The sequence below is a fragment of the Pelophylax lessonae genome (genome assembly GCF_965119305.1).
Source record: "Pelophylax lessonae genome assembly, chromosome: 6".
Lineage (NCBI taxonomy): Eukaryota > Metazoa > Chordata > Amphibia > Anura > Ranidae > Pelophylax > Pelophylax lessonae.
The window spans coordinates 58,210,416-58,234,000 of NC_138773.1; the positions used below are offsets into that span (position 1 = coordinate 58,210,416).

At 43.8% G+C, this 23,585-nt stretch overlaps 1 protein-coding gene across 1 annotated transcript in view; it reads left to right on the forward strand.

The window, feature by feature from the left end:
- Nucleotides 1-23,585, forward strand: part of LMF1 (lipase maturation factor 1) — a 641,107-nt gene that overhangs the window by 176,159 nt on the left and 441,363 nt on the right. Inside the window, exon 4 of the mRNA XM_082261255.1 lies at nucleotides 14,730-14,878. Coding sequence (XP_082117381.1) covers nucleotides 14,730-14,878 — 149 coding nt within the window. The remainder of the gene's footprint in view (nucleotides 1-14,729; nucleotides 14,879-23,585) is intronic.

Genomic DNA, 23,585 nt, shown 5'->3' on the forward strand with positions numbered 1-23,585 from the left:
TCGTAACTGATGAGTTATTAGCTGTCATCAGGGTTACAGCTGAATGTAAAAATAGAATTACCTGCAAAAAACACATCATGGGTCCCCTACCCCCCATTTGGAGGAGAACCCACGTGCCAAAATTAAAAAAAAAAAAATGGCATGGGTGCCCCCCCCCTGCCCTCCCCATAATCTATACCAGACCCTTATCTGAGCATGCAGTGAGCAAGTGCACACACCCCCCCTCCTGAACCATACCAGGCCACATGCCCTCAACATATGGAGACTCTACTCTCCCCTACCCAAAGCACCTTTTCCCCATGGTAATGGGGACAAGGGATTCTTCCCCACAACTCTTTGCTGTGGTCTTAACAAGGGGGCCCCCACATCCCTCCCCCCCATGTGAATGAGTGTGGGGTACATAGTACCCCTGCCCATTCACCATTCACCAAAAAAGTGTAAAAGTGAATAAAGACAGTACAAGAGTTTTTAACAAGTCCAAACTTGCGATGAACGCTCCCGCGGTCTGCCTGCCCTGCCATGTGACGTTTCTTATTGTCGCTGGATGATCCCTCCGCCTGTGACATCATTAACCGATGCGCACTGGGCCGCCATACCCCATACTCATTCACATAGGAATGTTTGACCATTCTTCCAGAATTGCATTTGTGAGGTCAGGCACTGATGTTGGAGAGAAGGCCTGGCTCGCGGTCTCCATTTTAATCTAACCCAAAGGTGTTCTATCGGGTTGAGGTCTCACCAGGCCACTCAATTTGCTCCACCCCAAACTCGCTCATCCACACTATATTGCCAAAAGTACTGGGCCACCCCTCCAAATCATTTGGTGGAGGGGGATTATGGTGTGGGGGTTGTTTTTCAGGGGTTGGGCTTGGCCCCTTAGTGCCAGTGAAGGGAATTCTTAAGGCGTCAGCATACCAAGACATTTTGTACAATTTCATGCTCACAACTTTGTGGAAACAGTTTGGGGATGGCCCCTTCCTGTTCCAACATGACTGCGCACCAGTGCACAAAGCAAGGTCCATAAAGACATGGGTGGAGAAACTTGTCTGGCCTGCTCAAAATCCTGACCTCAACCCAATTGAACTCCTTTGGGATAAAGTAGAGCGCCGACTGTGAGCCAGACCTTCTTGTCCAACATCGGTGCCTGACCTCACAAATGCGCTTCTGCAAGAATTGTCAAACATTCCCATAGACAGAGTCCTAATCCTTGTGGACAGCCTTCCCAGAAGAGTTGAAGCTATTATAGCTGCAAAGGGTGGGCCAACTCAATATTGAACCCTACAGACTAAATCGGGAATGCCATTAAAGTTCATGAGTGTGTAAAAGCAAGCGTCCCAATACTTTTGACAATGCAGTGTATGTATACAGTGCCTTAAAAAAGTATTTATAGCCCTTGAAATTTTCCACATTTTGTCATGTTACAAACAAAAACGTAAATGTATTTTTTTGGGATTTTATGTGATAGATCAACACAAAGTGGCACATAATTGTGAAGTGGAAGCAAAATGATAAATGGTTTTCTAATTTTCTTTTTACAAATAAATATGTGAAAAGTGTGGTATGCATTTGTATTCAGCCCCCTTTACTCTGATACCCCTAACTAAAATCTAGTGGAACCAATTGCCTTCAGAAGTCACCTAATTAGTAAATAGAGTCCCCCTGTGTGTAATCTAATCTCAGTATAAATACAGCTGTTCTGTGAAGCCCTCAGAGGTTTATTAGAAAACCTTAGTGAACAAGCAGCATCATGAAGGCCAAGGATGAAGTTGTGGAGAAGTTTAAAGCAAGGTCAGGTTATAAAAAAAATATCCCAAGCTATAAACATCTCACAGAGCACTGTTCAATCCATCATCCAAAAATGGAAAGAGTATGGCACAACTGCGAACCTACCCAAGACATGGCCGTCCACCTAAACTGACAGGCCGGGCAAGGAGAGCATTAATCAGAGAAGCAGCCAAGAGGCCCATGGTAACTCTGGAGGAGCTGCAGAGGTCCACAGCTCAGGTGGGGGAATCTGTCCACAGGAAAACTATTAGTCATGCACTCCACAAATCTGATCTTTATGGAAGAGTGGCAAGAAGGAAGCCATTGTTGAAAGAAAGTTATAAGAAGTCCTGTTTGCAATTTGGGAGAAGCCTTGTGGGGGACACAGCAAACATGTGGAAGAAGGTGCTCTGGTCAGATGAAACCAAAATTAAACTTTTTGGCCTAAAAGTAAAACACTGTGCGTGGCGGAAAAGAAACACTGCACATCATTTTGAACACACCATCCCACCGTGAAACATGGTGGTGGCAGCATCATGTTGTGGAGATTTCAGAAGGGACAGGGAAGCTGGTCAGAGTTGATGGATAGATGGATGAAACCAAATACTGGGAAATCTTAGAACAAAACTTGTTAGAGTCTGCAAAAGACTTGAGACTGTGGCGGAGGTTCTCCTTCCTGCAGGACAACAACCCTAAACATACAGCCAGAACTACACTGGAATGGTTTAGATCAAAGCATATTCATGTGTTAGAATGGTCCAGTCAAAGTCCAGACCTAAATCCAATTGAGAATCTGTGGCAAGACTTGAAAATTGCTGTTCACAGACGCTCTCCATCCAATCTGACAGAGCTCGAGCTATTTTGCAAAGAAGAATGGGCAAAAATGTCACTCTCTAGATGAGCAAAGCTGGTAGAGACATCCCCAAAAAGACTTGCAGCTGTAATTGCAGTGAAAGGCGGTTCTACAAAGTATTGACTCAGGGGGGCTGAATACAAATGCACGCCACACTTTTCACATATTAATTTGTAAAAAAATTTTCAAATCATTTATAATTTTCCTTTCACTTCACAATTGTGCCACTTTGTGGTAGTCTGTCACATAAAATCCCAATAAAATACATTAACGTTTTTGGTTGTAACATGACAAAATGTGGAAAATGTCAAGGGGCATGAATACTGTTTCAAGGCACTGTATGTATGTATGTAAGTGTATGTATGTATGTATATGTATGTAGATATATATAATATATATACCAGATTTTGAACGGTTGTATTGATACGGTGCGCATGGATGATGGGGAGGTTCCAAAAAAAGAGGTTGGGGGGCACTTACCTGTTGGTACGCGCTAATGGAAATGCTTTGGCTCAATCTGTATATTTTTATACGTTAAATGATTATATTCTCCCAAAAACAGTTGTAATATTCTGTATACTGGGGGCTCCTTCCTTCCCATTCACTTTTTTTTTTCTGTAAGTGTACACTGAGCTATGAATGCACAGTTGTGTGCCCTAGATCACTGGTTCTCAACAACAGGACTATGGCTTCCCTCTCCCTGGGGTTGAACCACCTCCAGAGATCTCCCAGCTCTTATAGTACCACTCAACCTCCTCCCCTCCACCCTTACAATGCCGCTCATCCATTACCCCCCCCCCCCCCACCCCTTCATTATAGGGAACCTTTTTTTTTTCTTTGTTAGGGAGCCGCTGACTATTTCTGACCAGTTCCAGATTTCACTCTCTGCACAAAAAACAAAGTACCAGTCTTCAACCTCCCCCTATAGCTGGTTCAACACACCTAAAAATAATTTGCCTCCCCCTTCTTCAGGGTCAATGTACAAACATAAATAGTATATAATAAATTATTTTGTAAAAAAAATTGGTATATCGCTAGAGCAAAAACTATAAACGATCACAGCAAAGATAGCGAATTCATAGAACACATGGTGACGATGCAAGTTTTAAAATTAAATAGATGCATATAAATTTAAAGATTATAGAATGAGTATCTAAAGTAATAAGATTTGCATAATATGTGCATTTTGATATTTTGACCTACCTACCCTTCCCTCACTTCTTCCCCCCTCTCTCCCTACTCTAATCCCCCCCCCCTCTCTCCCTACTCTAATGCCCCCCTATCTCCCTACGCTAATCCCCCCCCCCCCCTCTCTCCCTAGCCTTTCTCAACCTTTTCAACACAGAGGAACCTTTGAAATAAATTTCTGGCCTTGGGGAACCCTTGCTAAAAATTAAAAATCTACAACTCATGACACATTAGTGTGACAGTCAGTGGGAAGAATGCTCCTTACTGTTGTCATCATTGGGAAGAATTACCCCCTTACATATTGCTAAAAGGAACAATGGTGTCATTGGGAACTTATCTGAGAGGCAGAAATTGCCCATTTCTCAAGGAACCCCCAGCAACCTCAGGAGGAACCTTAGGATTCCATGGAACCCTGGTTGAAAAACCCTGATCTAACCTATCTCCCCATTCCTCTCCTATCTTCCCCTTCCCTCTCTTCTTCCCCCTCTCTCCCTACCCTTCCCCCCCCCCCTCCCTTACTCTTCCCTCCTCTATCTACCCTTACCCCCTTTAAAATGTATGTCCTTTTTTCCCACAAATAGAGATTTCTTTAGGTGGTATTTGTTCGCCTCTTTAATTGTCTGTGCTATAAACAAAAAAAAGGCTGACAATTAAAAAAAAAAAAAAATAATAATAATAATAATTTTTACTTTCTGCTATAAAACACATCCAATATAATTTTGAAAAAATCTAATTTATTCATAAACGTAGGCCAATCTGTATTCTGTTACATATTTTTGGTAAACAAAATCCCAATAAACGTATATTAATTTATTTATTGAAAAGAAAATGGTATCGGATTCAGTGGTTATCCTGGAAATTGCCTTAATGATAGACCAAAAGACAGATTCCCCTGAAGAGTGGGACTTTAAATGGCAATGACCAGGACTTGAGTAGTAAGTGTATTTAAATAATTTTATTAACAAATGTTGTACAAAAATATGTTTCAAAAGACATAATAGAATAAACAAACACTTTAAAAATAAGTGGCCATAAGTTACGTCTCGAGGACTGGTGGTGGCTGAGACATCCAAAGGAGACCAGACGCGTTTCGGACAATCGCCTTTCTCAACGGTCAAATAGGAACAAGTCTCAGACTAGGGGTACGAAAACATAGCAATCAATAACAAACAGTGGTAATACATCCAATACATTTTATATGAGATACAATTACAAAGTGTTTGTTGTACCAAAGCTGTAACTGTGATGTATATATATTCGTAATGTGAGTATTGAGTATATAGATACGTACCACATAGGAAAGTCCTAAGCGAGATGAAGGGGAAGGCCACAGGAATTAAAAACAACAGGTAAAGACCTGTGTCTTAGACTGCTGTGCTCCTGATAGCTTCGTTATACACTCTGTCGTGTAGATGGATATACACATTGCTATTCAATGTTAAAGGCTTTGCGATATGGAGGTGGTTAACACACGATCTTTCGGGTCTTTTTTCATATCCACTGGCTAATTAATAAATAGGTGATTTAATGCCTCGTTTCCACTGAGCGGTACGGTTCAGTTCAGTTCAGTACGGTTCAGAACGGTGTACCTTGATCAGGCTTGCGTTTCCACCGCCAACAGTACCTCAACTCAACAATGTAGCTCCACCCGGTTGGTATGGTACTAATGTGCTTGGTACCCCAAAGAAAGGGTCCCAAAAAAGTGGTACGTTACGGTTCAGAATTAGGGTACCATTCACATTTTTTGACAATGGAAACGGCAAAAATTGCGTACCGTACCGAAACGTATCGCGTAGTGGAAATATGGCATAATTGTGCCAGTTAAAGTAGGTCTAAAGCCTTAAGGTTTTTCACCTTAAAGGCCTCGGGGATGAAATTTAGATAAAAATACCCCCGGGACAGTCAGGGCTAGTACATTCCACAATGGATAGCCTCTGAACTGTCCCGGGTCGCACTTACCTTTTAGAAGAAATACTTACCTTGAAAATTTCTTCTCCAGCGCTGCCATCTCGGATGTGGGCAGCTGAAGCCAGCGCGTCCTCTTCTGCGTCCTCTTCCGTGTCCTCTTCTCCCAGAATGCGCCTGCACCGGCCCCACTCGTCACTTCCAAGCTGTTTAGCAGGGAATAACGCGCCCGCAACGGAACTGGCGAGCAGGGCCGGTGCAGGCGCATTGATTCCTGGGAGCGATGACATTCAGCAACCAGGAATCAATGCAAAGAGGACGTGACGGCGCGGGCCGCTGCCGTAGAGGGAGGAAGTGGAAGAAAGGTGAGTATCTTTTCTTCGATAACAAGGTAAGTAAACAAAAAAAAAAAAATCGTAATTATCCATTTGTTTTTCAGGTGACCTAGAGCAAGTGGATGGCCCAAAATCGATTTTGTCGATTTTGAGGTTGGAACTCCGCTTTAATGCATTCTATGCATTAAGGTAAAAAATCTTTTGTGCTGCAGCTCATCCCCCACCCCCCCAGAAACCCCCTTTTTCTGAGCCCGATCCAATCCAGCGACATCCAGGAGAGCAGCGTCTCCCACTGCTGTCTCCCTCATTGGACAGATTGATAGCAGAAAAAGCTAAAGATAGGCACTCTAAGATATACCCCTAATCTCACATGAATATGTGAGAAAAATTGCCTAAAAAGGGTGGGAGTATGCCAGTAAAGTGACTATTAGAAGCACTCAGCTAAAAACCTGATTTATACTCAACCACCCAACATAACAAATATTGTGTATGAATATAAACAATACTCACTGGGCTGCAAAAATTAATCTTTAATAATCAAAAAATCACAGGACAAAAAGTCTGTGCAAAAATGCAAATCATTAAAATGGTACCAAAACTCACATCACACGCACCTAAAAACATGCACTCAACCACCCCTGGCACTCCATATATTCTAATGGGCCCATGTGCAAAAATGTGAAAAAAACAAAACAAAGAAAAAATAGTGTAATGTTCAATAGATTGATAGCAGCAGGAGCCATTTGCTCCCATTGCTGTCAATCAAAACCTGTGGGGCGGGGCCAAGTCAAATGAACGCAGAAGCGGGACTAGGGAGTGAGCATGCACGTGTGCCTACATGAAAAGCATTTTTCTGTGGGGGCACCCACGAAGAGGAGGGGCCTGGAGCACCAGCAGGGGACCCCAGAAAAAGAGGATCAGGGCATGCATTGTGCAAAACCATTACACAGAGCCGGTAAGTATAGATGTTTGTTATTTTAATTGGAAAAAAAAAAAAAAGGAGGCTTTAGTAACACTTTAAGCTGTTCTCAGTCTTCATTTCTGTTTAAGCATGCAATAGCACACCTGGCTTGATTTATCTTCCATGTTACAGTGGTTCTAAAGGCAGAAGGTTTTTTTGGTCAATGCAAATGCATTAAGAATGCAGCTTCCCCCACCTTGTGCCCGATCTCGATCTAGTGCTGTGCACAAGAGCATAGGATCTCTCAGCTCTCTCCCTCCTCATAGGCTCACAGATCGAAGCAGGAGCCTTTTGCTTATGCTACTGTATCATAGCCAGTAATGAGGGGGCAGGGGGCGAGGCCAAGCCATGGTCTGGTCTGTGTGTCATCGGGTTGTTAAGGCGGTCACTTGGCAGGGGGGAATTGCCAGGAGCACCAACAGGGGACCCAAGAAGAGGAGGATCTGGCTGCTCTGTGCAAGACCACTGCACAGAGCAGGTAAGTATATCATGTTTGTTATTTGTTATTAAAAAAAAAAAATGGATTTACAATTATTGTTTTTTTTTTTTTTTTTTCAATGGCACACTGTGTGCTATGTAAATGTATATTTATTATACACTGTATGGCCAAATATGTGTGGACACCTGACCATTACCACTAAATAAGCTTGTTGGACATCCCATTCCAAAACTATGTGCATTAAGATGTCCATATATCAGCCTCCACTCTTCTGGGAAGGCTTTCCACAAGATTCTGAAGTGTGTTACGTAATACTAGTTGATGAGAAGACTTTGCTCAGAAGTGGTATTCCAATTGATCCTATGGCCTCTTTCACACGGCCGCTCCGGTGTTTTGCTCCGCTGCGGGACTTTCACGGAGCGGATGACATTTGTGTCATCCGCTCCGTATGTCCGCATATCATCCCATCCGTTTGCGGATGATATGCGGACATAATGTAAGTCTATGGGCATTGCGGATGTCAGCGGATGACACCGCTGACATCCGATTTTCCTTCCTTTCCGTTTTTTGAACGGAGGAAAAATAAGGTTCTGTTCCATTCCAAAAAACGGAACAGAACTGAAAGGAAGAAAATCGGATGTCAGCGGATGGTATTCCGCTGACATCCGCAATGCCATTGACTTACATTATGTCCGTAAATCATCCGCAAAAAAATAGGATGATTTGCGGACATACAGAGTGCCCGTGTGAAAGGGCCCTAAAGGTGTTTTGTAAGGTTGAGGTCAGGGCTCCTTGCAGGACACTCAGGTTCCTCTACCAGACTCATCAAATCATGTCTTTCCTGGTGCCGGCATACATGTAGTATGCTGCCTTGAATTGGCGACAGTAAAGGAAAATTACGGTAAGTAATTCCAAAAAATGTCTTTGTAGGCTATAGTGTTAACAATTGCCCGTTACTTGAAACATGACAATTTGAATAATATTTTACATACTTTTGACTATATAGTGTAAGGTTAATAGTCAGGTGTCCAGAACCTGTATTTCATTGTTTATATAGGCAATGACAGTCTCCCTTTAAATAGGCAGAAAATATTTGATTTTCTATTGCTACCTCAGTAATAGCAGTCTGAATTAAAAAAATAAAATAAAGGAGAGCACTGTTCTGTATTGTTTCCATCTGCTCTCAACTTTTGATAAGATTCTCTTTAGTTCTGCTACTCCTGCTTTTTCTGTTACACACAGGGCTCTGCAAATTTTTTTTAGGAATAAGCACTGATTTGAATGATAAAGCAGACCAAAATATTCAAACCTATACAACAGAAGTAGGTAGATGGGCAGTAGGGTGGGAAAGTCTGTATTTTACGATGTCATTAGCATGCGGACGCTAGTAGCTACGCGGGGTGACCCTGATGTTGGTAGTAATGGAGTGAGAGCAATCTTCTACAAGTGCTGTTGATACTGAGCAGACCGCCCTCTGCAGCGCTATGGAAAAGCCAAGGCATTAAAAAATCTTTACTACAACAGTGAAAAGTTGTATATATTCTGTAAGTTAAGAGCAAAAAAATCAAGTTCCTTGGAGGCCAGCGTTGTTTTAGAATAATGCAGGGGGTGCTAAGGGTGTGTTTTATTCACAGGCAATGCTGGCTTTAGCATAATTAATATTTATTTAAATATAGAAAGACGTTAAACGCATTTAATGTAACTGTCAAATTCCCCCCAAAAAATTGAAAAGCTTGGCACCTGCAATGGTGGGCGGTGAGTTTTCGCATTTAGCACTTACGGGATTATTGGATGTCTCTGTCCCCTCCGTGCACTGTAGTTCCTCCCTCCATCCCCTACATCACAACAGGGCAAGCAGATATAAAAACACAACTTTATTAAAAATTGTAACAATATACTGTATATATATAAATATCTAAGGCCTCATATGTACAGGACATTTTTACTGGACATTTAACTGTCAGATTCCAAAAAAAAAAAAATTGAAAAACTTGGCACTTGCAACGGTGGGCGGAGAGTCTGAGCTTCGCTGTCTTCAAATAGTACATGCTCTGGCAGAGTTTTTAGCATTTAGCACTTACGGGATTATTGGATGTCTCTGTCCCCCTCCGTACACTGTAGTTCCTCCCTCCATCCCCTAAATCACAACAGGGCAAGCAGATAAAAAAACACAACTTTATTAAAAATTGTAACAATATATATATATATATGATAATAAATACCTAAGGCCTCATATGTACAGGACATTTTTTTTTTACTGCCCTGGACACCTTTGTTCCTGGCAGGAAAAAAAGCAGCTAAAAATGCACCTAAATCTGAGTTTTGCACAATCGTTCAGGTGTGTTAAGGTGTATAAAGCATTTGGGCATTCATTGATTCTGTTGGCCATAATATCATTTTTTTCTGGCTATTGGAATGAATAAACGCACAAACACTAAACACGCCTAACGTTTAGACGCATTTACGAGCGTTTAGGCGTGTTCAGCATTTTTTCTGCCCAAAAGATCCTCCCCTCAAAGTGCTGGTTGTGCATACATTTCTGCCTCTGAATGCTCCTCTTGTAATATATAATAAAATATTATGTGTGCATGGACACATAGGCTCATGCTAGCCATACACCAGTCGAAAAATCATTCAAATGCATTTTAGAAAAACGAACACACAGCCATGAGTGCAAACGATATTGCCATCATGTAATGACTGAATTTCGAATGATAAGTGCCGGTTCACACTGGGGCGACCTGTGAGGCGACCTGGTCGCCTCACAGGTCGCCGCAGGTCGCCTCCCATAGGGAAGCTACGGACCCGTTCTAATAGGAGCGACACAAGTCGCTCCGACCTAGAAAAAGGGTCCGGAGCTTCTTTGGGGCGACCAGGAGGCGACCGCCATAGACTTCAATGTTATGAAGTCCGTGGCGGCCGCTCCGAGGTCGCGGCGCGCTGCTCGCACCGCGACCTCGGAGGTCGCCACCTAAAGTAGCGTCGCGGTAGTGTGAACCGGCGCTAAATGGTTCAGTGGACATAAATGAATCAATTTCTTGTTTGTTTTTTGGTTCTGGGTCACACGTGTAGTTCCAACAGTTAAATTTTTAATGGACGAGAAACACATTAACCTTTTAATTTATTGTCCGTTTGGCAGAAGTTTTCCAAACTTTTCCTTCAATTTTTTTTTTTTTGCTCAAAAACAGCACAACCACTTTTCTATTCGTGCCCAATAATTGGACTAAAAAAGAGCAAACTGTTCAAATGACAGAGTTTCAAATCACTTTTCGTTTAGTGTATGGGCACTATACCATAGAGGGGCGTTTAGAGGCACAAAAAAGCAGAATGCCTTTAAAAGATGCATTTTTTTTACACCCAGGGTGCAAAAGGTCAGGATTTGTTCAGGAAAAATCAGTGCTTTGATCCAATTAAGGCTCTATTGCATTGGACATTGCTATCCTAACACACAGTGTTCATGCACACAGTTGCTGACAGCACACAGGTGACCTCTTCAATATTCTATTGCAGCCTTTCTCAACCTTTCCAACAAACCCTTGAGTTAACTTTCCGGTCTCAGGGAACCCCTGCTAAAAATGACTATCTACACCTCATGGTACATTAGTGTGATGGTAAGTCAGATGAATGCTCCTTACACTTGTAGACATCGGGAAGAATTCCCCAAAACAGATATCTAAAAAGATCAATGGTGTCCGTGGGAACTTATCTAAGAGGCAGAATTTGCTAATTGCTCAAGGAACCCATAGCAACCCCTGGAGAAACGCTACTGTTCCATGAAGCCCTGGTTAAGAAACCCTATACTATTGCATCTTCACTGTCCTGCCAAAGCCTAGGGTTGGTTCTGGACTAGACTCTCTCGCTTAACTGTAATTTAGTCTGAAGGAAGGTTCAGGACTTTGTTGCACTATCTAGTAGGACAATGACAGGATGAGCAGAATTAGAAATCCTTGGCAGGTAACACAATCCACAATTATGTACACTGTATGGCCAATGAGTTGGAGACACCTTACCATCAAAAAGGTTTGTGGGCACCTGACCATCACAGCTCCTGGACATCCCATTCCAAAACCATGGTCATTATTATGATGTTTACCCCTCTTGGTGGTTGTAACCTCTTCTGTTCTTCTGTAAAGACCTTCCAAAAGATTTTAAATTGTTCCCCTGGAATTTGTAATAATTTAGTAAAAAGAGCATTTGTGAGGTCGGATACTAATGTTGGATGAGAAGACCTAGTTTGCAATCAGAATTCTATATCTTCTCAAAAGTGTCTAGTAAAGTGGAGATCAATCTTCTCTAGTTCCCCCAATAATAAATTGGTCAGATCAGTCTTAATGGAGCTGAATTCTATAGTTTTTGGTGGTTGACCATCTAGCGCACGGGTGTCAAACTGGCGGTCCTCCAGCTGTTGCGGTACTACAAGTCCCATGAGGCATTGCAATGTTGACAGTTACAAGCATGACTCCCACAGCCAGGGGCATGATTTAACTTGTAGTTGCGCAACAGCTGGAGGGCCGCCAGTTTGACATCCCTGATCTAATGTATTTCTGCTTAGAGTTCAGTTATAAGCTTATGACATAAAATCATATGGTTGACCAGTGTTTCCCCTTTAAATTTTAGTTGAAAGGTTTACCAGCAGCTGAGCTCCAGGTGACAGCTATGCCTTCAGGTCACAGTTAGACAGCGGTTTGTTTTGCCTTTCAAAGCAGTTGTGTTTCTTATCAACTTTCCTGGAATCTAACATGCAAATGGTCTGTTTGCATACTGGCAACATATTATTCATGCCTAAACAAGGACAGTGTCATATGGTATACAGAGCTGGAGCTTACATACATTATATGGCCACATATAAAAATGAAGAGCCTTTGTATTTAAACTCACTGGGGGTAATAAGTGGCAAAAAGGATCTTTGTTGTCCACAGAAGCCAATCACAGTCTAAGGGTCCTTTCACACGGGTGCTCCTTATGTCCGTTTTTCATCACATTTTTTTGCGGATGAAAAACGGACATAATGCATGTCAATGGGATTGCGGATGACAATCCGCTGACATCCGATTTGCGTCCTTTCCGATCAGTTCCCTATTTTTCTTCCATTTAAAAAACGGAACGGACACAAAAACGGATGTCAGCAGTGTCATCCGCTGACATCCGCAATCCCATTGACATGCATTATCTCTATTTATCATCCGCAAATGGATGGGATGATAAACAGACATACGGACCGGATGACACAAGTGTCATCCGTGTCCGTAAAAAAAAAAAAAAAATGTGCCGGAGCTGATCAAAAAACGGCCCGCCCCGTGTGAAAGGACGCTAAAAGGCTCTTTTCAAGTGTGTTACGGCTAAAAGCAATGGAATTTGGTCACTGTGAAAAAAATGCTTGTTTTAACCACTTGACCTCCAGAAGATTTACCCCACTTCAAGACCAAGCCATTTTTTGGGATACTGCACTGCATTCATTTACCTTAAAATTGCGCAGTCGCGCAACGCTGTACCCAAATAAAATGTATGTATTTTTTTCCCCACAAATAGAGCTTTCTTTTGGTGGTATTTGATCACCAGAGTTTTGGGGATTTGTTGCGCTATAAACAGAAAAACTCCGACAATTTTGAAAAAAACAATATTTATTTTCTCTCTCGTTTGACGGAAACAGCTCCTTATCTTCTTGACAGTTGGGTTATGCTGCCCCCTACAGGAGTAGAGCACTAGGCAGGAAAAAACTTGACTACGCATATGGGGCAGTCCCAGGGGGTATACTCCCACTCTCAGCTATAGGCATTCAGTTTTTTTCTGCCTAGTCAGGAGTAAGGAACTAGTTCCTGCCGGGATCTCTGGCAATTTTTTTCCTTTTGATTGAATTTTTTTCCTATCTTTGCTATTTTGTTCCTGTGAGAATCTACTATCAACTGCCAGACTAGACGACAGACTGGATTATCTAGATCCAGAGGGTCCCCCAAGTCTGGCCAGCGAGAGCGTGCAGGCCTCAGCTCTGTGCTAGGTCGACCGCGACATAGCCCCATTGGACGGGGGCTGGCCTGCGAGTTGAACATCTCGCGAGGGCGTATACGAGTCACAGCGTTCCTCCTGGCCAACAAAACAGTGGGGTTGTCCAAAACGCACTCTTGTAAAATGCTTAGGGACCACTATGCGGTACCCTTATAAGGATTCCCTTTCTAAAAAGTGCACTGTCCTACCTGTAGTGGATTCACCGGTTTCCAGGTTAAATAAGCTACCTTAATTCTGGTTGAGGAGTCCCCGGACTTTGAAGGTCCGGTTGATAGGAAAGCGGAGGCTCTGGCCCGCCATATGTTCACTGTGGCTGGTTCGGCACTTAGGCCGGTAATTACTATTGCCCTGGTGTCGCAAACTCTGACCGAGTGGGCTGAACTTTTACACTGGGACCTGGGATCTGCTATAGGGTGGTCCTTAAGTGGTTAAAAGTATTATCAAAGTAAACTACTTAGTAAAACTGACATTTAAGAATATCTAAACCCAAAACGAAATATACAAGTATCTTACTAGTCATTAAACGTGATCTCTGCATTTGTTTATTTTTACAGGCTTTTTTTTTATCTTTGTTTTCATCATGTTTCATCATCCTGTAACACACTTCCTATCCTAGGGTGTCAACGCTCACTCACTGTACTGTATCTATAGAGGAGCAGCGTTGTCACCCTAGGACAGGAATACAGAACACCTACCCCTTTCCTCATCTCCTTACCATAGAGAAGGTGTGTTGTTGTCCACAGAACTGACTGTGAGAATTGATAAGAGTGTAGTACAGGCAGAGAGCACAGCTCACACGATTTGTGGGAGGACCAACAGGCCCTTTTTTTGCATGCATTTATTGATATAGCAAACACTTTCAATTATACAGTATATTTACCAGACCACAAGGAAACTAATTGTAAAAGTTCATTGTTGGGGTTTACATACTAGTCAGGGCCTTTTTTTGACAAGTAAACCAATCCAACAGGAACTGTTCTTTGATCTCCGGTCTTATCAGGTGTATGATCGCTCATCAACAGGTCAGATAAGAGTTTTCTTCATTAACAATGGCTGCCGTTGTAATGGAGCAATTGGCATTTTACCAGGTTTCATGTGATAATTATTAGGATTAAATGAAACTTATTAGGATGGATGTAGGAAGCACTTACATCCTACGCCTCCGTTTCAATGGAATACGTTTAGAGCTGTCCACACCTGGCTCGTCTTATGTTCTCACCTGTAAATGTAGGCTTTGTTTTCAGAACAAAGTCATGTGTACAATCTTGTCTGTCTCTTTAGGATGGGAGTCCCAGCTTTTGGAAACAGGATTTCTGGGAATCTTTCTGTGCCCCGTCTGGACTTTGTCACGAGTTCCTGAACGAACACCCCCATCTGGCATCGTCATATGGGCATTTCGCTGGCTCATCTTCCGCATCATGCTTGGGGCGGTAAGTGTTTATATGTGCTCCACCACACCCACCCTTTTGGGTGGCAAATCATTCATTCCTTTAGAACAGTGGTCTTCAAACTGTGGCCCAAGGTCCGGATGTGGTACTTTGCTTGCCTTTATTAGGCCCTTGGGACCTTACTCCTCCCACTAACAACAATGATGGGGCACTACTCCGTCCACTGACAACAATGATGGGGCACGATTCCTCCCAATGACACCAATGATGGGGTACTATACCTCCCACTGACAACAATGATGGGGCACTATTCCTCCCACTGACAATAATGGTGGGGCACTACTCCTCCCAGTAACAACCATGATGGGGTACTATTCCTCCACTGACAACAATGAAGGGGGACTATTCTTCCCATTGACATCAATGATGGGGCACTATATCTACCCCTAATACCAACAATGGGGCAATATTCCTCCCACTAGTATCAATTATTGGGTGTTCTTTACTTCTGTTGACGCTAGGGCATTTTCTACTCACACTAGCCACAGAACGGTCCCCTCAAAGTTTGAAGGACAATGAACTATTCTTTTTTTCCGAAAGTTTGGAGACCCTGGCTTTATAACACTAACTTTGTTATAGCTATTGCCCTCTAGTAGAAAGCAGGACTAATATAGGCTCATGCCCAGAAAGGCTATTTATTCCATTACTATTTTCTCTGCCCCTCCTCTTCAGTGTCCTTGGAACAGCACCTCCTCTTAAAGCGGAACTAAACCCAATCGGTTCAATAGTTTCAAAAATCTGTTACATGTGATCATGCTGAGCTGGAGAATCGGCTGTACTGCCTTATTGCAGACACAGATCCAATTTCTGCCTCCCCCTGCAGAACTGCCAGCTTCTCCTCCTCTTTCCCCCACCGGCTGCGCTGCATGGGGATGGGATCTAGTATCTGCCCTCCACTAACCTGTTGTCTGGGTCCCCTGTGTGCCCCCTCCCCCACCCCGCAGTACTGCCGACTTCCCTCCTCCTTCCATTCCTTCTTCCGCCTGCAGCTGCTGCGGACACACAGGGAGATGTTTCAGGAAGGAGACCGGGGAGGGGGGGTGGGGGGGGTAAATCTGTGACGCTGAGAGAAAAGAACTGATGAATCTATGTCCTCAGTCCCTTTCTCAGTCTCAAATGTGGGACATCAGGGGTCTGTTTAGACCCCTGATATTTCACCAAAGCCCTCCCAACAAATGTAAAAAAAAAAAAAATTAAACAAATAAATAAAAAATAAAATGCTGAAAAAAAGCAAAAAATAAAAATAAAATGCAATTCTAAAAGGATTGTAAAAACAAAAAAATTATAAACTTGTTCACATTTGCTTTGCTTTCTCTCATTTCTGCCATAGCTGTGACGTATAACATTGCAGCCATTTCATGTGTACACCTGGGCCACCTCCTCTGTTGCTAAAGGGGGTAGCGGTTCGTGGTTGGTAAAAGCGCAGCTCAACTATGGAGTTTTACCAACCCGCAACGGCACGTGTTAATGAGCCCCAAGGACCTATTCACACAAGTATTATTGCCTGTGCGAATCAGTTGATTGTTTATGTGGCTGGAGCCACCTGTTACCCAAGGAAATAGTGGCTATATGAACACAGCCGCAGGCCCCAATTTGACTGGTGACTGGAGTCGCCCCGAATGCATATGGTCTTTGTTCGGGTCTGTACGCTTGCACCCACAAATAAACACTTGAACCGTCCTTGGCGGAAGAGAGGAATTGGTAACTCCCATGAATCAGTCACAAATATAGTTTGTTCAAAAAAATATAAAAAGCATTTATTTATTATGTATATCTACTAGACAATCAGACAAAATTTAAAGCCCAAAACATATTGCACATACAATGACATCAAAACATGGTACAACATCTAATCATGCAAAGAACTGCCGACATGTACCAGTAAAACTGGTTACAGGGGCGTTTCCAAAGAGTGGTGATAAATAACGTACTCAGACTGGTCTGGAGTGGTAAGTGGGTTACCCCAAGGCTCTGTCCTGGGACCAATTCTGTTCAATTTATTCATAAATAATATAGAGGATGGAATTATAAGTTTAATCTCAGTTTTCGCAGATGACACCAAAATAGGCAGGGCAATAACTTCACATCAGGGCATAGAAATCTTACAGAATGATCTGAACAAAATATCAGAGTGGGCAACAACATGGCAAATGAGGTTTAATGTGGAGAAATGTAAGGTATTGCACTTGGGGGCTAAAAACATAAACGCAAACTACTCACTGGGGAGGAAACTCTGGGGGAATCAAGGATGGAGAAAGATCTGGGGGTCCTAGTGGAAGATAGACTAAGCAATAGCATGCAACGTCAAGCTGCAGCCGGCAGAAAATATTAGCACGCATAAGGAAGGGGATATATTCCAGAGATAAAACTATAATCCTATCACTTTATAAAACTCTGGTCTGCCCACATCTGGAGTATTCTGTCCAGTTCTGGTCACCAATCCTCAGAAGGGATGTGCTCGAACTGAAGAGAGAGTCCAAAGAAGGGCAACTAAACTAATTAGGGGATTGGAAGACCTTAATTGTGAGGAGCGATTAAAAGCACTTAATTTATTCTCCCTGGAGAAAAGACGCCTGAGAGGGGACATAATAGCATACTTCAATGGCGATTCCAGCATAGGAAATAAACTGTTTAGTCTAAGAGAGTGTAAGAGGACACGTGGCCACACAACGAGATTAGAGGAGAAGCAGTTTAACCTTAAGGTGCGTAGGGGGTTTTTCACTGTCAGGGCGGTAAGAATGTGGGACTCTCTTGCACAATTGGTGGTATCAGTGGGGAGTATCAATACTTTTAAAAACTCTTGGACGTGCATCTCAAAGAACACAATATTTGGGGATATGGGAAATGAATATTGTCATTGACACACACACACACACACACACACCTAGACAGGTTGAACTGGATGGACTGTTGTCTTTATTCAACCTTAACTACTATGTAATCTATGTATGTTTCGCAGTATATACACCCTGCTTCTTCAAGGCTTTCTGTTATTTGCATGTAATCCACAGATGTCAAATATGTGTATATGCACCCACATACCTGTCAAATTAGAACCTGCAGCTGTGTTCATACAGCCGCTGCTTCCCCTTAGAGTAACATAGGCTGCCTGCACACAGCTCCAGGTGGCTCCATCTACGTAAACATACAACATAAACAAACCACTGTTACACTGTACAGTGCCCATGTGAATGAGCCCCAAGACCTCATCCACACACAGAGCTTTAGCAGGTATTTTTGTTGTGTTCGTGTATACTAAAAATATTTTAGTGTATTTTTGTGAAAATATCATTTGAAATTTTCGGGTGTGGGGGGCCCGTGAGGCCCCGTCAGGTAGGCTGTACGAGGGCCCTGTAATTTCTAACAGCAGCCCTACTGAAGTCAGTTATAGATTGGTAGAGGTGACTTTCAGTCTATCTCTTGCTATACAACTCGCTGTCAGTTATTGATGGTAGATGTAGTTCTCAGACTCTCTCTTGTTACATAGCCTGCAGTCTCTCTGTCAGTAAAGATTGGAAAATGTAGCTTTTAGACTCTTGCTACACTGCTTGAAGTCAGTTGCAGATTGGTGGGTATAGAACGAACATGCTGTTTTTTCCAGTCTGCAGTCAATTGTAGATTAGTAGATGTGTTTCACGGTTAGACAACGTGTAGCCAATTGTAGATGGTCAGTTGCAGCACTTAGTAACTCACTTGTTACCAAACCTTCTGCCAGTTGCAGATTGGTAAGCGTGGCTCTCAGTCCCTCTCTTTTTGCAGAACCTGCAATCAATTATGGACTAGTAGTTGTGACTAAATGACTTATTGGAGAAATTGTCAGCATAGCAATGCTGAAAGCCAGACATAAGCTTTTGTGTCCTAAGGATTCTGGGTAATCACCGCTATTATCATAAGGACAGTAATTATAACCTGAACAGTCACGTGACCAGCCATTGTGCCAGCACTTGGCATAAGGACAGAGTCCACACTTAGCTGAACATTGAAGCAATCCTTATCAGACGGTATAGTGTGAGGCTTTTAATCCCACATGTTGTACGTACGTGTTTTTCCAAGATAACAGAAGATTACCCTATAAAATAATAAAATGGTAGAATACAGAGGGTTTGTCCCAGGCTGCTTTCTTTGGCTCTGCTGAGGTGCCTTATCTCTCTGAGCTGCTCCTGTATCAGGCCAAGCAGATGTGTAATCCTATAGGCTTTCTTTAGGTGCAAAAGCAAAGGTTGTAAAATCTGGCATTAAAGAGAAGCAGGGCCGCCTCACCATCGCAATACAAACAGAACTCCTATTCCAGAACAAAGACAGCACCAGTTCCCCCCTTCACTTCGTGACCGACAGCCCATCCACCAAAACCTTCACTCGAGAAAAGGCTTAACACTTCCCACTCTGGTTCAACTTCTGCCATAGGGAGATCTGCAGCTTAAAGCTGAACTCCAGGCAAGTAGCTAAACACGCAATTGAAATACATACATTATATTGGAGCTGCCTATTTCCCAAAGGGGTTGTATTTCTCTCTGCCAAGTCCTGAGATACAGGTATTGTCAGGACATGTGCATTCAACTAACCCAGGGGTTCTAGGATTAGGAAAGTACAGGGCACCCTTGGATACATTGGGGAAAGCAGCTCTGGAAACTCATTTCAGTGGTCACCGTGCCTCTGAGTGTGGTAGTCAGTGCTCATCAATGCAGTGGTCATTGCCCCTCTGATAGTCAGTGCCCCCTTGTGATGGTCAGCGATCTGTACCACCCATTTATTGGTGGTTAGTGAGAGCAATGTATACTCACCGGTGCAGGTTCCACACTGCTTCCTTCAGGCTCCCAGATCTCTGCTTGTTGCACTGATCTTTGATCTTTTAGCTCTCTCGCCAGACCCAGGGCACTGGGTACAAGACCTGAGGTATGTTCCCCCAATGCTGGGGTGTACCAATGCCTATGAACTTACCTGATTGTCTTTAAGTATGCCCCTTTCTCTTTTAATCTGATTGCTGCTTTACAGGGGATTACAAAAGGCAGAGTTTAAAGAGAAGCAACAGTCCCCCCCCCCCCCCCCCCGCCTCAAAAAAAAAAAAGATAAAAGTCACCAGCTAAAAATACTGCAGCTGCTGGCTTTTAATATAAGGAGACTTACCTGTCCAGGGATACAGCGCTGTCCTCATCCAAGTCAATTCTTCAATGGGGTTCAGGTCAAGGTGCTGGCACCTTAATTAAGGAAAATTGCAAGGCTTCACACCCGGCTTCCTACTGCGCATGTGTGACTTGTGCTGCGCCTTGCGAATGGTCCCACAGTCTTCTGGGACCTGTGATGTGTCCCAGAAATCTGCGGGTGAAGAGGGGTGAGCTTCTGTTTGTATGTACCAGGTACAGTTCCTCCCCCCCCCCCCATAAAAAAGTGACATATGTTACTGAAGGGGGGGGGGGGGGATGAGGAGGCAAATAAGAAGAACTTCCCCTTTTGGGTGAAGATCCGCTTTGAGTCAAATTCACTTCTTTTTCTCTTTAGTTCGTCGACGGACACATCGCTCCAATAATCCTGACTATAGAGTTATATCACCTTCTGCAGGAGTAGGACTAGACAGAACAAAAACATGGCTACGTCCATGGGCCGTGGCTGGTATATAACCGCCCCTATATAACCGAGGGCGCCAGGTCCCTCGGAATGCCAGCTCCCCATTGATGTGCTGATGGCGGTTCTGCAGTCCTTGGTATCTCGGGTGAAAGTCATGTGTGGTAAAAGGCCCAGCAGGAAGCATCCTCCGCCTTCTCCTGCTCAGTCTGTCTCATCTGATTCTGTTGCAGCCGTGGACGTTGGCCGTCCAGTGGGACTTGATATCATGCTCCCTGATCCGTTCAATAGTGAGGATGACTCGTCCACGGTCGCAGCAGCGAATGAGCAAACGCTGGTGGATGCACTAGTTACTGCAGTGTGTGAGACTTTAAAAATGGAGGATGTGGCCACGGACATGGCTGTCCCTTTTGGTACACACAAGATGCCCCGTACGGCTAATATATTTCCTTATCTTCCCTATTTTGACAGATTTGTCTTTAAGGAGTGGGGGCAACCAAACAACCCTTTGTGATCCCCAAACGTTTTGCAGTATGTTACTCTTTTGAGGAATCAATTTTAAAAAAGGTTGACCAGTCCACCAATGGTGAACCCTCCTGTATCCAGCTTGAATAAAGCAACCATGATCCCAGTAAAGGATTCCAGGTCTTTTAAAGACCCAGCCGATAGGAAAGCTGAGTTGTTGGTTGCACACAGTATGTTTACTATGGCAGGTTCCTCAGACCCTAACTGAATGGAGCAAACTTTTGCGCAAGGGTCTGGGGAACGAGCAGGTTCCCTCTGCTTACATTGATCTGGCAGACCAGCTGGTCCAGGGGCTGCAGTTTTTTGTGATGCAGCTTTGGATGCGGCTCCCGTGCTGTCCAAGCACTCCGTGTCCAGCAGTAGTGATTAGGCCCATGCTGTGGCTTAAGAATTGGTCTGCAGATCAGGCCTCAAGGAAAGCTCTCATTGATCTGGCCTTTTCAAGGCGATCGCCTGTTTGAGGCTACTCTGGATGACATCAATAAGGGTCTGATGGGGGGGAGAGTACCTTCCTGTCACAGTTTAGGAAAGGGAAGGAGCCTCGTCGCAAACGTGGGCCCTCCTTCTCAGCCCATACAAAATAATTTTGTGCTTCTGGGACTGCAGATAAGGGAAATCGATTTTTCAAGTCTTCTCTGGGAGGTTTTAAGCAGCTTTGGTCTGAAAAGCCTAGAGCTGGTTTCTCTGGACCCGCAGACAAGATCCCTTCAGCATGAAGGTCTGCCCTCACCCATAACTGGGGTGGGGTGGACATCTTCGCTGGTTTCCAGCCTCGTGGACCTACATCATGAGCATCAAGGGGATCCACAAAATGTTTATTTTGGGTGTACCAAAGGGTAGAGTTTGTCTGTTTCGAGGTTTTTAGGCCCTGAGTCTCCCTCTGCGGATATAACTCAAAGGTTTGGATTATGTCCGAACTAAGTCCCTCCTACCCCCGTACATGAAATTTAATCACCTGGGTCTGACTCTGGATTTAATATTGACCAGGGTGGTCCTTCTTCTGCTCAAACTTCGGGAACCACAGTCTGTGATTTGCATTCTGCTGTCACGCAGACTTCTCTCATGACTTGCATACAGGTTCTGGGCCTAGGTGTATCCAACTTCAAGGCAGTTCCATTTGCACAGGCCTGTAAGCGGCTCCTTCAGCAGGGCCGGTCCAACAGGACGATGCCGAGGTTTGTGGCGAATTCACGGGCTCCGCTGGTAGACGCTGCAGTCGTCCCAGTGCCACTGTTGGGCCTCCTCTCAAGTTTCTTCCGCAGTTCGTGCCAAGGATCGAGAGCAAAGGTGTTCTGGTCATTCAAGGGGCCGTAAACATCCCCCGGGGGCTATCCCTCCGAGAGGACCAGTTGTCCCAATGGCTGAGCTTCTATCCTGCTTTACAGTCGCTGGTTTTGAGGGCTTGGCTGTTGAAAGCCAGGTACTGAGGGATAGAGGTTTGTCTGGATCCATGATCCCTACAACTGTATGTTGGAGGCGAGGAGGTCGACTTGTAGCAAGATATACCATCGTCTGTGGAAAGCTTACATTTCCTGGTGTGAGTTGATTGGTGCTTATCCTCGCTCCTTTTCTGTGGCTTGGATCTTTACCTTTCTTCAATGGGGAGTTGAGCAGAAGTTGGCCTTGAGTACCATCAAGGGCCAGGTGTCTGCCTTAGCAATCTTCTTTCAGCGACCCCTAGCCACACACTCTTTAGTTAGTACCTTTTTGGTACCTGTATGGTCTTTTTTTTGTCCCTGTAGGATTTAAACTTTGTGCTCTTGGTTTTCCAAAAACCTCCGTTTGAGAATATTCAGGAGATTTCTTTGCCTACGTTGTCCCAGAAGGTGGCATTCTTAGTGCCTATTACATTGGTGGTCCATAGAGATAAGTTGATTCTTTGTCCCCGTCCATTGTCCATCGTTCCTACCTATCGTTGTCTCGGACTTCCATTTGATTGAGGACAATGTGTTGCCTTCCTTGTGTCCCAAGCCGGCTGGTCCCAAGGAATTTTCTCTACATACCTTGGATGAGGTTTGAGCAATTTGGGTGTATCTGGCAGCCACCGAGTCCTTTCGGAGGTCAGACTCATTTAGTGGTTACATAAGGACCAATGATAGGGCTGGCCGCTTCCTCCGGTACCATCTCTAGATGGATCAGACAGATGGTGACTCAGGCCTATTATATTAAAGGTCGAGTTCCTCCTTTCCCTGTCACGCTGCATTCTACTCGGGCGCTTAGTATTTCCTGGGCCTTCCTTCATCAAGCGTCAATATCTCAGGTTTGCAAGGTGGCCACTTGGTCGTCTGTGCATACTTTCACCAAATTCTACAAAGTAGATATTTTGACATCTGCGTAGGCTTCCTTTGGCTGCTGTTTAAGGGAGCCTGTTCCCTCTTGAGGGGTGTTTTTCTTTAAATTTTTATTTCAGATGGGGCTCCTGTGTCCTGGTTGAGCTCCTGTGACCCGGTTAGGGCTCTTGTGTTTAGCCTTCGGTTATTTTCTCCACCCCTCATTTTTTTTTAGCACTGCTTTTGGACGTTCCTATAGTCCGTCTATGAATTAAAGAGAAAATAGGATTTTTGTACTCACCGTAAAATCTATTTCTCTGAGTTCATCACCGGAC